This window comes from Larus michahellis, chromosome 11 (assembly GCF_964199755.1).
Source record: "Larus michahellis chromosome 11, bLarMic1.1, whole genome shotgun sequence".
NCBI classification, from domain to species: domain Eukaryota; kingdom Metazoa; phylum Chordata; class Aves; order Charadriiformes; family Laridae; genus Larus; species Larus michahellis.
Window position 1 is genome coordinate 21,610,502 of NC_133906.1, and position 16,780 is coordinate 21,627,281.

Genomic DNA, 16,780 nt, shown 5'->3' on the forward strand with positions numbered 1-16,780 from the left:
GTTCCCCTTGCTCACTTGCCTGTACCAAGCACAGAAGGGCGCAGGGATGTCTCTGCCCCACCTGCAAGCTTATAGTAAACCAGCCCCTTTTCCTGGTGCCTCCAGGGCCTGGTGTGGCTTTCTCAACAGGGAGAAGAGATCCCTCATTTTCCTCCCAAAGGAAGAGCTGTTCCCTCTCTGGCCACAGAGCCTTCTGCAGCAGCATGGTTTGGGGAGCAGCAACCTGCTTGTACCCTTGGGCAGCCGGAGCTCCTGCCCTCTGTCATGTGTAGGGTGGATGTGTCTGTTCTGCTCAGCTTGAAGTGCCCAGCCTGGGGCTACTGAGGTCGCCTGGGGCTGGGCTGGTCTCCTGCCAGCCAGGGGAGCACAGGGATTGCCTCTTCCCTGGCTGGGCATGGCCATGCTGGAGGGTTGGGCTGTAGGAGAGGTTGAAGCTGCCCCCCTGGTGCTGCTGGAGCCACCTGGAAGGATGTGCTGTCCCAGGGTGGCATCCAGGAGGATGTCCCATCTCAGTGCAAGCTGTGAAGGATCTCCAGGTGGGAGTGAGGGGGGTCCGTCATGCTGCTGGGTCACAGACTGCGCTGGGGTAGAAGACCTCCCTACAGCTCTTGCTTCCCCCCGCAGGGTCTCCTAGTCTCCTCCAAGTCTATATCTGGGGTTCTTCCAGCCTCCGCACCCTCCCTCCACCTGCTGGGTGGCGACCTGGGGACACCATCCCTGCCCAGAGTGCTGGCCCGGCCTCAGGGCCGCCCTGGGGACCCGGCGGGGCCACCCCGGCCCCCCTCGAGACAAGAGCCGGGGCACAGCGCATTGGTATACATCATACATTTATTAGTGAATATCCCTCTCAAAATCAGCCACAACATTAAAAAAAATAATGATTGCACTACTTGGTCAAGCAGAACTAGCAACTTTCATTTTAAAAAAAGTACAAATCTGTTAAAAATTTCAATCAGTATAATACACATATATATAATACAACATACTAGTTATGTTAAATGCTACAAAACCAATATGATTCCAATGGAATGGAAAAAAAACAAACACTTTTAGAGCTTTAAGAACCTTTTTTTTTCTATATATTAGCCTTTTTTCAAATACATACATGGGAAAAATGAGGTAACTGTAAAATGTGCAAGTAACAGAGCAAAAAAAATTATATATATATATTTATATATATATATATATATATATAAAAACTTTCTAACACAGAACACACGTCCTAGCACCTTCCGGGGAGCCGCGGGGGCCGCGGGGGTCCCACCGGAGGGCCCGGGGACTGGTATAATAGAACAGTAAACAGTCCACTATCCCACCACAGGAAATCATTGGTAAACAGTGGTATCTACAGCGCAGTCAGCAATCACAAACACCCTAAATAATTGTTTTTTAGTAATTTTTTTTTTTTTTTGTAATTTTTTCTTTTTGTTAATTTTTTTTTTTTTAAATGATACTTTTTAGCTGCTCATTGGAATAAATTCTGCAGCACACGAGCTGTGAGCTTTCGAGTCGCCGTCAAAGGACCGTAAGGCTTTCCTGGCTCCCTGGGCACCGCGAGGGCGGGAGGGGAGGAGGGGGGGTTGGGTGGGGTGGCGGGGGCGTCTCCGGGGGCGCGAGGCCGCCGCGCGGCACGGGGACTCCTTTGGTTATCTGTCACTGAGCGAGGGACGGGGAAGGGGGCCGGGGTCCTGCCCGAGGGGCACCGAGCCCAGCGGTGCCAGCGCCATGGCGGAGCTGGTGGTGCCAGGCCGGGAGCCCTCGGCCTCGACGCTTGGCAGGGAAAAGGCGGCAAAGGGTGAGCCGGCCAATAGCGCCGCGCCGCTCGCTGCTCCCCTGCGCCTGATTGGCTGGGCAGAGAGCGGGGGGCCGGGAGAGGCGGTGCATGGCCAATCGGGAGCGGGGTTACCTCAGCACCCCGGTGATTGGCACCGGCCCCCGCTGACCTATGGCGTGGCAGCGCGGGCAGCATCACCCCGCCCACCCACCTGCCGGGCGCGGCCCCTTGCCTCACACCCGGCCCCAACATGGCGGCCAGGGCCACTGCAGGGGGCCAGCCCCGCCGCCTGCCCCCCGCCCCGCGGGGAGCCGCCTTCCCCCTCCACGCACCCTCCCACCCCACCCCCCAGGCCCCTTGCACACGCCGCCGCCGCGGGCGCCCCTCACCCCGGCCGCCGCCTCCCGCTCGGAGGGGCGCAGAGCCCGCGGGGACGGCCCTGAAAAGTCTCACGGTCCTGCTGTGGCGTTGCGGACATGTGCAGTACAGTGCATGGCAGTATCAGCTGAGCACAAAAACCCCCATCTCCCCACCCCCCCTCACCCCACAGCCGGCTAGACGTAGCCAAGACCACGTTCCAAGCTGGTCAGACATGCATGCATATTTTGTGAACATTTACATAGGGCTGGCGTCCGCTCGGAGGCTCCCAGGCGTCAGCAACACGTGCCGCGAGGGGAGGGTGGTCCCTCTCACCACCACCACCGCCGCCGCTGCCTCCCGTCACCCTCCTGGCTAATTAATCATGCAAAACAACGGCCACGCGGGATTGCTGGAGCCGGGCGGCGGCGTGGCGGCAGCTTCGCTCCTGGTCCAGGCGCGGGCATGGGGGGGGGGGGATATGGCGGCGAGGGGCTGCTCACAGCTCCCCCCGCCCCGCGCCAGGGCCAGGGTAGCACTGAAAATACACCATGAGGTGATGGATAAACCCCCCCTCCCCTGCTCTGGGGGACAGGGGGGCACCCGCCGCAGCACGGCTGGCCACCCCTGCTGCCCATCGGCCGGGGGCACCGCGCCGTGCCGTCCAGCCAGCAGGACGGGGGCGCGGGGCTATGTCGATTCATGGCGGTGGGCCAGAAAAACAGCGGGAGCCGGGCGGCACACCGCATGCCCATGGCCGCCGGGACAGGGCTGGGCCCCCACCCCAGGCCTGGCTGCCCCGCGGGACATCACATGGCCCGGCCCCGGGAGCTGCGCCGGGCGGGCACGGGGGAACGAACGGGGAGAGGGGCCGGGGCCGCACCGTCCTCCCACCAGGGAAAGACCCCAAGCAGCCATAACCCTCTGGGGCTTCCCAGGGCAGCCAAGGCGGGAGAGGGGCCGCGCCGGGCTGTGTGCGGGAGCGGGGACGGCAGCGTTCCTGCCCCTGCCACGCCGCGGGGTTGCTGGTGTCCCACCTTGGCCGCGCGCCACCGGCCACCTCCTCCGGCTGCCCCCCGGGCCGGCTCGGGGTGCTGCCGGCATCAAACCCACGGCGCTCCCTCCTCTCTCCTCCCTGCGTCCTCCGCGAGCAACGCCGAGGGGAGGTGCCGCCTGCGCACCAGTGGGTCAAACGGCCACGGAACCAAAAACGCGACGGAAAAGGAAAGGAAACAAGGGGAGGGAAAAAACAACAAACCACTCTACCATGAAAAAAAAAAAAAAAGTGACAAAGGGAAAAAACACTAATTCCCTAGTGGAGTATAAAGACCTGGAAAGTGATGGAGCAACAACAGCGTCTTTGGAGCGTGGAGGGCACGGCCACACGCCTCCCGCCTCCAGCACAACACGATTCGGGGCCCGGGGAGCGCAGCGGGCAGGCGTCCGGCCGAGTCCGTGCCCCAGCGGGGAGGAGGAGGGCTGGCCGGGAGCCCGGACTGCTCAATGCTCACCACATCCGAGGAGAGGCTTTGGGGAGGGGGGGTAAGCGCAGGGTCAGGCCCTAGCAGCGGGCAGCGGCCCCCGCCCCTGGCCCGGCGTCCTCGTCCTCTAGCGAATTGTGCGGCACAGCGCCCGCCAGCCTCAGTCCGCCTCCCGCTGCACCTCCGACGCGTCCGCCCGGCAGATGGGGCACGTGCGGTTCGCCTGCGGGCAAGGAGAGACGGGGGCAAGTGAGTGGGCACCCCATGGCATCAGCTGCACCCAGGGTCCCCCCCCCAGAGCCCAGCGCCAAGGGTTGGAAGCACCCCACAGTGCGCCACATCCTGGGATTCCCTGACCCGTCCCAGCACGGTGCTTGGCCCCTGCTCCCAGCGCATCCCGTGTTGCATGGCACCGAGGCCACCCGAAAGGCAGTGACACCCCAAGAAGCCGCCCCGCTCCCCACCCCCCGTTCCCCGACAGGCACGGGCAGTACCTTTAACCATTTGTCGACACACTTGGCGTGGAACTCGTGGTTGCAGGGCAGGACGCGGAGAAGCTGCCGGGCCTCGAAGTCGCTGAAGCACACGACGCACCTGGGGGAAGCAGCTGTCAGTATGGCCCCGCTGAGCAGCCATGGCCCCCCCATCCCCCCCGACGGTGCCCCGGGCTCACTCACAGGGTCTGCTCAGACTGGTGGCTCTCGGGGTTGAAGCGGTAGGACGGGAGGTGCTCGATGTCTGCTTTGGTGAGTCCCCGCGGCTTGGCCTCCCCCAGCCGCTCGGCCAGGTTCAGCAGTGCCTGGAGGGAGACGCAGAGGCCGGCTCAGGTCGGCTCACGCCCCGGCACAGCACCCCTCCAGGCTCTCCCCACGCCAGCAGAGCGATCCCCAAGCCCCTCCCCAGCTCCCCCATTCCGTCACCCTAAAGCAGAGCTGACGCACCTCGTAATTCTCCATCTCCACATCGTCCACGTCCAGGTCTAGGCTGATCGTGGGCCCCACAGCCGTCGGCGACACGGGAAGCATAGAGCTGGGTTGGGGGGGAAGGACAGGGGGGTTGGCCACAAACCCCAACCTCCACCCTGGCATCCCCAGGGGGGCAGAGCCACCTGTGCCAACGCCACGATGCTGTGCCCCCCATCTGTGGTGCCACCCCTGCCCCACACGTCCCCCTGTATCCCCCCCCCACCCCGGTACTCACAGGAAATAGGGCAGGAAGCTCGGGTAGTACGGGGGGGGCGGCGGAGGGGGCGGTGGGGGGGGCAGCGCCTGCTGCAGCCGGTACCGCTGGGTGTTCAGCCGCCGGGGCATCATGTGGGGGTATGGCTGCGGAGAGAGACGGGGTGCTCAGAGCTGTGCCAGCCCCACGGCGTCCCCCCCACCCCCCCCCCCCCCCAAGATGGGGACTCACCACGCCGAATGGCAGTTCTTGGTGCAGCGGGTCATGGGGGAGGTAATGCAGCGGCACGGAGGGGGACAGGGTGGGAGCATGGTGGGATGGGGGGTACGTGAAGCCCGCGATGGGGTGCTGCTCCCCTCGCAGGTCCACGTCATTGTCTATCCTCTGCAGAGGCTGTGGGGGGAACAGTTAGGCTGGAAGGGGCGTCCCAAATTACACCCCCCTGACACAGGCAGGACAGAGGCACCCTGGGCATCCCACCCATCACCCCCAGGTCAGACCCACAGGACAGGGTGCAGAAGGACAAGACCCCAAGGTGGTCTTCGTTGGGCCATGGGGCGTGTTGTGTCCCCAGCCCGTACCCCCACCCCAACTCACCATGCGCGGGTGCTGGGCTTGGAGAGGTACGAACTGCCCCAGGGGGGCCATGTGGGGCGGCTGGTGGGGGGGCACTGGTGGCGGAGGGGGGTGCAGGATGTAATGGTCGCTGGAGATGATGGGGGGGAACGTCTGGTAGGAGACGGGGAGCTGTTGCATGGCGCATGCCTGGATCAGCTGTGGGGGAGAGAGAGAAAAACAGGGATCAGACACCCAGCGTGGGCATGGGTGCAGCCCTGCCCCCTCCCAGGGCCTCCAACAGACCCCGTGCCCCCAGAAACTTGCACTCCAGTGGGCCTGGGCACCCACGCGATCTCCAGGCACCCACGGCCCAGGCCGTCCCCAGGCGTCCCCTGTGGGTGTCCCCCGCCGTGACTCACCGGGGGCGGGAGGCAGCAGAGCGGGTAGTGCTGTCCACTGAACATCACTGAGCATGCTGGGAGCTGCTGGGTGCTGCACCCAGGGATGTGCTGGCCGGCGTGGATGGGGAAGCCTTGCGTCGTGACGGTGGTAACCGTGTAAGAGAGAGGGACGGGTCCCTGGTGCACCTGAGGATGAGGCGCCGAGGGCACAGTCAGGGTACAGCCCCGGCCGAGCTGTCCCCGTCCCAGCAGGGTGGCAGCAGGGCGCTGAGCATCCAGCACTGAGACGCAGCCGCCTGGCACCTCCATCCCACTGGTGTGGCCAGAGGAGGGGGACTGAGTGCAGGATGGGTTCGGGGGAGGGTTTGGACCCCTCTTTGCTCCCCTCAGTCAGCTGGCATGGCCTCCAACCCAGCACCGCCACCACAGACAATGGTGACAGTTGTGACATGAACAACCCTATGAGGGGACTGTCCCCAGCCCCTGGGAGCAGGGACCACCCTGGGCACACCCAGGCTGGCAGGGGGACCCCAGGGTTTACGTGCTTGGAGGACAAGAGCCCTGGTAGCCTCAGGGCTGGGTGCTTCCAGCAGCAAGAGACTGGCCAGAGGGGACGCAGGGGCATGTCTCGGGACCGCTGCCCAAGACACCAGCCCGGGCCCACCCTTAGAACTGAGGCTGGGGGCTGCAGCACCTACCTGGTCATGCAGATCCACCATGAATGGGTTCTGGTGGGGCGGGTGTGCGGCCGGGTGAAGCATTCGTGGCGGCGTGCTGGGGAGAGCGTAGGCGCGGGGCTCATCTACAGGGATGTGCGGCTGCTGGGGGAAGGCAGGGTGCAGCTGGGGCTCATCCTGGCCCAGCAGGGTTGCCAGAGGTCGGTCGCGTCGTCCCCACTGACGCCTGGCAGGGGGGCTGCGGGGCCACCGCAGGAGAGAAACAGAGCAGGAGTGACCCCTGGGCCAGGGGCACCACAGCCCCGGGCAAGGTGGCTGCAGGCAGGTCAGTGCCAGCCCGGCTCCCAGGACGAGATGCTCAGGGCATCGTGCCAGGCCAGGCTCCTCCTCTGGCTGGGGAGCTCCAGAACTGGTTCCTCCTCTCACCCTGCATGTGTCCCCCCGCCATGTCCCCAGCCCTGCTCCCGGGGCACCCATCGGCTGGGCCAGGTAGACACGGTTCCCTGCTGCGATCTCCCCGCAAGGCCCCCAGGAGAGAGTGGCTTGCCCCAGCAGGACCATGGAATCAGCCCCGTGTCCCCACACACCATGGGTGACAGGGCCCCACACTGCCCTGCGCCCTGTACCTTCGCCGGAGGTGGTCGGGGCTGCTGCAGGGTCCCCCCGAGAAACGGCGCTGGTTAAAAGGGGCAGAGGGTGGCCGCCTATTCACTGCCAGTTCCCATGGTCGCATTGGTGACGTCGGGAGGCGGATGGGCACCCGGGACCTCAGGCTCCAGGCAGGGCGAGACACCAGCACCTTGGATCCTGCGAGAAGGACAGCGGGTCACGGCACCCCAACCCTGGGGGCTGGGTGAGCCCCGAACCCTCCCCGCACCCCAGGCCTGGGCAGCACCGCCCCAGCCCCTGCCCCCGCCGCCTGCTTTGGGAGAGGGATGGGGGGAGAGGCATGGAGCGAGGCATGGAGCGAGGCCAGGGCAGCCGCTGCACCTGCAAACATGCTGGGGGGGGTTGCAGCCCACCTGACTCCTGCCCGGGCCCCCTCTGCATCGGGAGCCAGGTCACCTTTCCCATGCCCAGCCCCGTCACCCGCACAAGTGACTCTGGGCCACTCCAGCACCACTGTCCCCGCACGGCTCAGCCTGCTGCTCCCTCCCCACAGCGATGGTAACGGCAATGACCCCTTGCTTCTCCAGGACCTAGACCTATGCCCACCCCACCTCCTGGGGCTGGATGCAGCCCTGGGTGGGGGGGCGGTGGGGCAGGAAGAGCCCGTCCCCCTCCCAGTTACCCTGTTACTGTCCCTCCATTGCATGGCCAGAGCCACCCCCCCATGCAAGACACGGACACCGAATGAGAGAGAAGCACTTGTTTTTGGCACAGAGAAAAGCAAGCGGCGAAGGGCCCTGTGGCTGCGGCAGTGTCCCAGGCTGCTGGCCGGGGAGCCTGAGCCCTGGCATGGGGGGGGTTCCAGCGTGTCCGTGGCCAAGACAGGCTCCGGTGCTGCTCTAGGGGCGGCTCTCTCTCGCTGGGCTCCTGCACGTCCTACTCTGGACTGACGCTGCCGCCCCAGTGACAGGCGCGGGTGGCTGGCAGGGGACAGCAGGGCTCACGGCCCCGCTCCGGCTCAGCCTGTGCAGTCAACTCTCCGCAGCATACGGGGCACGACCGCACGTCCCCATGAAGGGGCAGACAGGCATGGGCAGCTCTGCTCCCCGCTCCGCCCCACAGGCAGGGGGTCAGTGGGAACACATCCCCAGGCCTGCCCCACCTCTCCTCCCGCGCCCAGCCTGGCCGGTGTCCCCATGTCAGAGCCCCACATTTCGCCCCCCCAGCCCCAGTGAAGCTTGGGCACTGCACAGAGGAGACATCTGCACGTGGGGCTGCGCTTTCGCAGGCTCTGGCTCCCCTGGCCCCAAAAGGGCTTTCCCCTGCCTCCATGTGTGTTCAACCCCCCCCCGCCTCCCCCTAAGAGGCCTCCCCCGGGCACCCTCCAGCCCCTCTGCCAGCCTCCCTCACCCTCCATAGCCACGGCCAGCAAGCGGGAGCAGCCATGGCCTCGGCACTGCACCCCACGTGCCCCTAAATCCATCTCACTTGCAGGCTGATGGTGTGTGTGTCCCCCTCAAAGCAGCTCCTTCAGCCCTACCTCCTCCTCCTGCTCCTCGATGCCGGTGGCAGAGGCACGCCGGGGCCAGGAAGGGCACCCCGAGCCAGGGAGCACTGCCCAGCCCCAGGAGGAGCCCCCCAGGGTCTCACCGCAGCAGGGAGAAGGTGCAATGTCACGCCTGGGTGACAGACATCACCAACCGTGGCGGGAAGTCACCAGGGCGAGCCCTGTGCCACACACAGGTCTCCTCTTAACCTCACCCCCATCTACCATACCATTTCGGAAGCTGAAAGCAAATTTCTCTCTGTTTTGGGGGCAAAAGGAAAGAAGAAAAACCCCAAAGCCACAGGCTGAGCCTACCAGGAGCCCGTCTGTGGCTGCCGCCGGGGAAGGGGCCGTGCCCAAGGACAGGGGTTTGTCCCCGGGGTGTTCTATCCTGCTCCCGAGCCTCTGCCCGGGTGTCCCCGCCAGCGGGCTGGGGCGCAGTGGTGGCCCGGGGGTGTCACTGCCTCCCACTCACTCTCGGTGCACACGTGCTGCAAGGGCCCTGCGTGACCCGGCGGGCACCTTCCAGACCAGACACCCCAGCAATGGGCTCGGGGACGGGGACACTAAAGCCACGCAGGGGCTCTCCTGTTGGCGGGACCCCCGGAGCCGGGGCGGGGGGGGGCTGCCCGGGCTCCCGACACCCCGAGGACACGTCTCCCAGCGCGGGATGGTGGTGACCGAGGGGCACGGGGCTGGCATGGTCCCCCCGTCCTGCCACAACCAGCACCCCCCCGAGGCACTCATCCTCCTGTCCCACCCCGGGCAGGGTCACCGTGACCCCGCGGGGGCCACCGGAGCGCAGGGGACCCCGCGCCCCTCGGTGGGGCGAGGCAGCTGCCGGGCCCCGCCGAGAACAAAGTTAGCAGCGCGCCAGCGCTCACGCCCGGTGCCATCTGCTCGGGCAGAGCCGGGCTCCGGGGCCGCCGGGGGAGCCGCCCGCCCCGCCACCGCCTCCGCGGGGGTCCTGCCACCCCGCTGCCACCCCTCGCCGGCTCCGCTCCGGCACCCCGGGCTCCCCCGCCGCCCCCACGGGAGCGCCGCCAACTCCCCCGGGAGCGGGGTCACCGCTGGCCCCGCGGCCCCGTCGGAGGGCCGACCCTGACCCCAAACCCGAGCCCAGCCCCGGGGCTCTCCGGGACGGCGGAGCACCCCGCCGGGTGCAGCACCCCGCCGGGGCACCCCCAACCCCGCAGCCCCCCATCCCCCGCGGGTGCACCGCCCGCCCGGCAGCCCGCGCCCCCCGCCGGTGCCGGGCGCGGAGCTGTGGCTTTAAGAGCGGCCGCTCCGGGGCCATGTGCTCGGCGCCAAACAAAAGCAATAACAAAGGCGGCCGCCGGGCCCCGCCGCCGCCGCCCGGGGCAGGTGCCGGCGGGGCTCCGGGGGGCGGCCCCCACCCCGCTCCCGCCCCCGCCCCCACCCCCCCGCACTTACCTGCACCGATGGCCTAGGCCGCCGCTCCGGTGCCGCTGCGGCGCCCCCGCCCCCTCCCGCCGCTCTTTGTTCGCCGACGCCGGGCCCGGGCCTGCCCCCCCGCCCGCCCGCCGCCGGCCCTCCCTCCCGCCCGCCTCCCGCCTCCCGCCTCCCGCCCCCCGCCGGGACGGCCCCCTCCCCGCCGCCGCTGTTTCCGGTGCCTCTTTGTTTTCCGCCGCGGCGGGCCGGGGGAAAGGGGGGGGGCGCGCGGGGGGGGTGCCTGCCCCTTTAAGAACCGGCGGCGGCAGCGGGACGCGCCGGACCGAGTCACAACACTCGGGAGGCCCCGGGGGCGCGCGCGACCGGGGGGGGGGGGGGGGGGGGGGGCGGGAGTGAGGGGGGGACGGCGCGGCGCGCGCGCGCCCCACGTGACCAGGCGTGTCACGCTCCGCAGCCATCTTGGAGGCGCGGGGCCGGGCCGCCACGCGGGGCAGCGCCGGCCCCCCTCGCCCTCGCCACCCCCCCCCGCCCCGGGGGGCGGTGTCCTAGCAACGGTCTCCATGGAGGGGGGGCCCTAGCAACGGGGCCCGCGGGCACCGGACGCCCCGCCGCCCTCAAGGGGCCCGGTACCGGACGGGCCGAGCTGGCACTTTACCTGCGGCTCTGCCCGCCGGTCCCGGCCCGACAGGCCCAAGCCGGCCGGGCCGGCAGCTCCGTGAGGGCGGTGGACCGTGGGGGACGGCGGCACCGCGTGTCCCGGCATTGCCGGCCGTGCCGCCGCGCTCCCGCTGCCCGGGCGGCCGAAAAGCTCCGAGCAAGGGGGAAGGTGAAGGCAAGAGCCGGGCTCCCCGCCACCCTCCCGCGACGGGACGGGCGAGAGGCTGCGCCCCTCCCGCACCGACGGCCTGCCCGGCACGGACAGCTCTCCCAGGGCATCGCTACCCAGTCCTAATCTCCAGGCACCAGAAAAGCTCCTTTTGCTTCAGAAAAGCCTCCTGCTCTCTCCCCTCGATTAAACACGGAGCAGGAACTCCTCAGAACATCTCCCGCAGGTCAGCCCAGCAAGCAGCCCGGCTGGTGGCTAATGCCACAGCGAGAGGCCGTGCCACCGGCTCCCCGCGTGCCCCCGGCAGCACCATCCATTGCCGGTCAAAGCCCTGTGCGCAGGAGAGTGCATCGGAGCAGCCTTGCTGAAAGCCAGATGCTGCATCCAAGCCCAACTTCCCCGGGTTACAACACACGCTTAGAAATTCCCAGGTAGGCGAGCGAGCCAGCCGGCAGCCCTGATGTAATGCCTATAAACCAGCCCTCCCCTGACAGGCTTTAAAGTGCTAACAACCAAAAGGGAGCTAATTAATTTGCAACATCACCCCTTTTAAAGAAGGCCTCAGATCAGTGGCAACGATTTAACGATTAAGGTTCATCATTGCGACGAGCAGTCGGATTCAGTTTTGCCTCATCCCAGCCCCGTGCCCAGCTCCCTCAAGCCCCCTCTCAAGGCCAGTTTGCCATGTCTCATCTCCTCACCCCTACTCCAGGCATACAGGAGGAACCACACCAGCCTCGAGGATCCTCCAGCACATGGAGCATCCTGGGGCAAGCTCCACAGCCAGCTGTTTCTGCCCCCATGGTATGGGACACATGGGACAGGAAAGCGGCAGGGCAGGGGGCAGACCTGTGACGGGATCAGACCTGTCACCCCAGGAGGGTGTCAAACGACTGAATCGTCAGCGCAGGCCTGAACAATCACCCTCAAGGTCTGCTCCACTACAGCCTCTTTGCTTCAAGAGCTGGGGACCAGAGGGAAGAGTAGGAAAACAGCACTCCGCACTTCGACCTTGCCACTATTTGCAGGCAGAGGCAGCACTACACCTTTACAAGGCTGGCAGGACATGCTCTCATCGGGGGCAGACCACCGCAGCAGGCAGAGGCCACAGATGGTGGATATCTGTGCAGACACTCCCTGATGACCCACTCCAGCGTCACCAGCTCCCCCCCAGCCAGCAGCTATCGATGTCCTGGGGACAGCATCGGGAGCAGCCATCAATGGAGCATGGCTCGCTGGTGAGGCACTCCTCATGCTCCCTGCCCAGCCAGGCTGGACGGTTCCCGTGGCAAAGCCAGGTCCAGCCACGCCGTGTGCAGCCGTGCTGAGCCTGCCCAGCCAGCTCCCGTGAGGACAGGCATCGTGTGTCCAGTCACAGGGTTAGAGCATGTGGAAGCAGCTCAGCCCACACCTGCACCACACCGTCTCAGGAACACAGCCACACACACAGCCACCAACACCACGCTGCCCCAGGTCCAGGAGCTCTGCCTCAAAGAGCCCTGTGCTCTGATGCTACAGCAAGGCTGGCCACAGACAGCAGCACAGGTCAGTGCTCCTGGGCCAGGACAAGGGGTCCACAGTCCAGCCACCAACACCTGCGACACCCCAGGTGAGCAGGACCCCCTGTGCCAGGCAGCAGCCTTAGAAAGCTGCGAGGGCTGCTCAGGCTGAACTTGGCTGTTCCATAGCCAACAGGCAGCCCATCCTCTCCCTCATGAGAGCCAGGGGCCAGCAGAACCAAAGCCTCCGCGAGCCCAGGCTCTTTAAGACACCATCTGCTGCCACAGATGTGCCGCCTCCCTTGCCCCATATATAGGTCAGGTCTGTCACAGGATTAGCCGGGGTGATTCGAGTGGTGTGAGCACGTCTCCCACTGGAGGTGTGCTCTGCCCCATCCTCTACCCAACACCCAGCATGCCAACGGCTCGCCTCCACACTCTCCCCAGCCTCTCCCCCAAGTCCAGGGAGAGGGAGAGGCCCCAGATCCTTCTCTCCCCTCCCCAGTGCCTGCAAAACAAGTGGGAAGAAACCAACACTAAGCACCCAGAAGCTCTGAGGCTGCAGGGGGAGCAGCAGGAGTGTCCCCACCCTACCCAAGGCCCAACAGAAGCACCAGGGGACATGGGACACCCCATCAGGAGCAGCTACCGCAGGGTGAAGTGCATCTCCACTGGGGAGACGGGGGGGTGAGGAGCTCCTTCCCTGCTCCGCACATCCCAGTGGAGCCGAGTTCGCTGGCAGTGGAGGCAGGACGCCTCTGCTGCGATCACACGCCACCCACTCACACCCCCGGACTGACAGCACTCCCATCAAACGCCTCCAGCCACACACACGTGGAGAATGCTGACATGAGGAGCGAGTAGCTGCACAGGCAGCGGAACTGATAACGCCCGGTTTCCTGTCGATCTCTCCCACGTGGATTCTCTGATGTCTAATAGCAAGGCAGAGCTGCACTGCAGAGGGAGAACTAGCAGCATCTTCCTCCCCACAAGCCAGAGCCTGTAGCAAGCTGAGACCTTTGAGACAGCTACCACACCTGACACCTACCACAACTGACACCAACCAGCAAGTTCAAAGTGGAGAGGAGAAGACTCGCAAATAAACAGTAAGCTTGCACAAGCCTTCACTTCCTCAGGACAGGGGAAAAAATCTGCAGAGATATCTCCACCTTCCTTCATTTGCCCTAGAAACACCGGCACGACCTGAATAACACGACCAGAAGGCTGCTGGTGCAGCAGCCAGGTCCAGCTCAGGTACCTCAGTAGCTCAGCAGCATCAAGCAATCAATGGGTCGTGCCCTCCGCTCTTCTGGGTGGACTCTTCTCCCCTGGACAGAAGCACTTTGAACCGCGCTCACCTCTGTCTCTCCTTGTGTCCTGCAGCAGCCAGTTCCACAGCTCAGTTGCACATGGGTGGAGAGAGAAGAGCAAACGCCACCACGTCCGTCCCCAACCTGCTGCCTGGGCAGCCTCCCCAGCCCTCCCCTTCCTTCCTACCACAAGACACCGTGGCTCAGGACTCCATACTCCTCCGCCCTTCACATTTTAGTTCTCTTTTCAGACAGCTCTTTCCTAAAACAGACCCAATCTCTCCTTGGGCAGCACCAGCCCAGAGAGCAGGGATTCCAGCCCTCCTCCCCATCCCCACACAGCATCCCTGGGAGTCCCCAGCTCACCTGCCACCACTCCACAAGCATCCTTCCGAGTCCAGCCCGCTCTCTACATGCTGTGCACAGTGTTAATAGCGTCTGCCAAACGAGCGGTCGAGGGCAGAAGGGGCTGGGTTCCAGACACCTTCCCCACTGCTCGGCCGGCTTGGCTTAGGCTGGACCCCTCCGCCTCCCCTCCCCGCTGCCCTTCTGCTGCTGGTGCGCAGGAGGCAGAGCAGCAGCGTCTGGTGTCGTGGCTCCAGCGAAAGGATACGGGCAGAGCCAGAAGCTGGTGGACGGCGAAAAGCAATTTCGTTACCACTCAGCAAAACGAAGCGTCTCTTGAAAGCGCTAGTGACAGTCAGGAAGTTGGGTTGGGTGTTTTGTTTTGCATTTTAAGAAGCCTGCAGGGACACTGACAACCTGCAACGATCATTTTCAGAAAGGAGCCCAGAGAAATTCATGGTTTTCAACAATCATTTACCCTCTTTTGTCCTTGATTTAAAATTTGCCAAGAGGCTGCTTGCAAGATGCACCTAAACAGGCAGGGACCACTGCCTTAAGCGTGAAGGAGGTTTGCTGCAATACCTCCCCAGTACATCACTCACAGAGAACCCCACACCAGTGCCTGGGGATGGTTTTAAAAGCAAAAACATGACTTCCAAGCTGACAGCCCCTGTGCACAAAGCGCAACTGTGCGGTGACAACAGAGCAGCCTGGGGCACAGGAGCTGGCTGACCTCTGCTACAGCTCTCGCCGGCAGATTTTTATTGTTCACCGCTTTCCCCAAACACAGGCGCAGAGAGAAAAGCAACTCAGACACTCGGCTCAAAATGCAAATGCAGCCAGGGAGCCCCACCAGCACAGCGGGGAAAAGACAACCTGCTGGAGGGGACCGACGCTCGGCGCTGCCAGGCTGGGGGGAGGAAGGACCAGAGCACGGGCCCTCCCTTCCCAGGGGTGACAGTGAGAGGTGCTGGAGCCCTCGGTCACCAGCACAGAGGTTCACCCAAGAGGAAGCAGCTCCTAGCACACGACATCGCAGGCCAGTCCTCCGCTCTGCACGGTCAAGCTGAAATCCCTTGTCCTGCTTTCTAGGGTAGCCAAGGAAAGCCCACAGCTACAGCTCTGCAGCCAGCGAGGCCAGGTCTCCAGGGACTGGGCTGCAGCTGGAAAATAATATTCCCAAGGCCTGTCACAAGTGCTGCTTGCTGGGGACAGTGCTCACCTCGCCCTCTGCCATGCAGGCAGTGAAGTGGGGAGCCCTCCCAAACTACCCCGCTCCAGAAAACTCAGATACCCGGCATTTGACACAGGCCCCCATGGGCTGCTTGTGCCCTCCAGGACACAGCTCCTGCTCTGAAAGGCTGAGGACTTGCAGGTGCAAGGGCAAAGATAAGCACCCTGGTGTGGCTCTGCTGCCCAGAGCTGGCAGGCTGGCTTCTCCCAGCACCCTCGTGAACCAACAGCACGGATCCACACTGCTCCTCACCAGAACTGACCTGTCCCGGGCAGCCACGCAACATCTTCTTGCAGCTCGGTGACCGCAGGGCTCAGGGCCTGGCTCTCCCGAGTTGCTGCCAGGCCAGTGTCACAGGGCCTCTGGAACGGGTCCCCAGCACCAGCAGCTTCCTCGGACATTTTAGCAGCTTCTAACACACCAAACTGGCACCCTATGTTCTGTGCCTGCCTGGTGGGTATGCAAATCCCTTGGCCAACCATTCACCTACACAGGGCAGGCGACAAACCACGTTTCTCCAGCTCACCCTGAGCAGGGAGCTAAGGGATAGCAGAAAAATGCCATGCATCAGCTCATCGATTCAGAGATGAAAAACAAAAGCATCCAAAAGCTCCATGTTTTTCTGCCGAAAACCAGCGGCATGCAGCTCGCCGCTGGCTGCCCAGCCACCACCTCCCCAGCCGTGCCCCGCGGCCAGCCTCACGTGACGGTGAAGTGGATGCACACAGTAGGAGTGGCTGTAGTGACAGCGTTACAGCTTGTGTCCGACACACAGCTAAGCCCAGCAAATCCCAGCGCTCTGCAGCTCTCATTTACAAACCCCACACGCTCTGCGCAGGTACACAGGCTTCAGTGAGAGCTCGGTGCCCATGGCCCCGGGGAAACGACACCTGGGGGTGACAGCCCAGTGAGCAGGGTCTTCCAAACTCTCCGAGGTCCACCAGTGTGAGGACAGGCCCACACCAAGCCTCAGGGACAAGAAGACCTCCTCTTGGAGCTCGCATCCCCAAGGCCAGCCCCTCTGCTATTTCAGCGCAGATACTCCCACCAGGGAAGCAGGAACACCTGGGCAGGACAACCAGCACTTCGTCCTGTCCTGCTCTGCTCCCAGTGACTTTGCTTCGTTCCCCACTGCTGCCCCAGGCTGGCAAGACTTTGCCATCTCTGCACACACCTGGAATAAGTGCTGCGAGCCAAAGCCTGGGCCCTACCTGCTGGCTGTTATTTCATTCCTCTAACAGGTCCATAAAACAGGGATAATTAAATCTCCCCTAAACTCTCTTCCATTTAAAATAAAAATCTATAGTCCCTATTTCATTAGCTGGCTCTGGGTTTTACAGCTTGATCAATTCCCCTCGCAGAGCCCTGGTCCCAGGCAGGCAGACACAAACACACAGCAGGCAGCTCCCACGGTGCAAATCAATGGGGATTCACAAAGTCTCCTCTCCCCGTTCTTTGTTCCTCGCTCACCAACAGGGAGCCACACGGTGCAGGTAGGGGCGGCGTGTTTCACTGCTCAAGGGAATGTCACTGCCACACATGGCTTCAGAGGTCAGATTTAGCGCCTGGCA

At 64.3% G+C, this 16,780-nt stretch overlaps 1 protein-coding gene across 1 annotated transcript; it reads right to left on the reverse strand.

Moving 5' to 3' along the window:
* Positions 1-810: 810 nt before the first annotated feature.
* Positions 811-10,453, reverse strand: RNF44 (ring finger protein 44). Its single transcript, XM_074604227.1, is given in 12 exon segments — positions 811-3,835; positions 4,107-4,206; positions 4,290-4,411; positions 4,554-4,641; positions 4,813-4,937; positions 5,023-5,184; positions 5,389-5,565; positions 5,769-5,936; positions 6,449-6,665; positions 7,054-7,234; positions 10,017-10,335; positions 10,337-10,453. Coding segments are annotated over 12 exon segments (1,839 nt in total). The 3' UTR covers positions 811-3,772.
* Between the last annotated feature and the right edge of the window lie 6,327 nt (positions 10,454-16,780).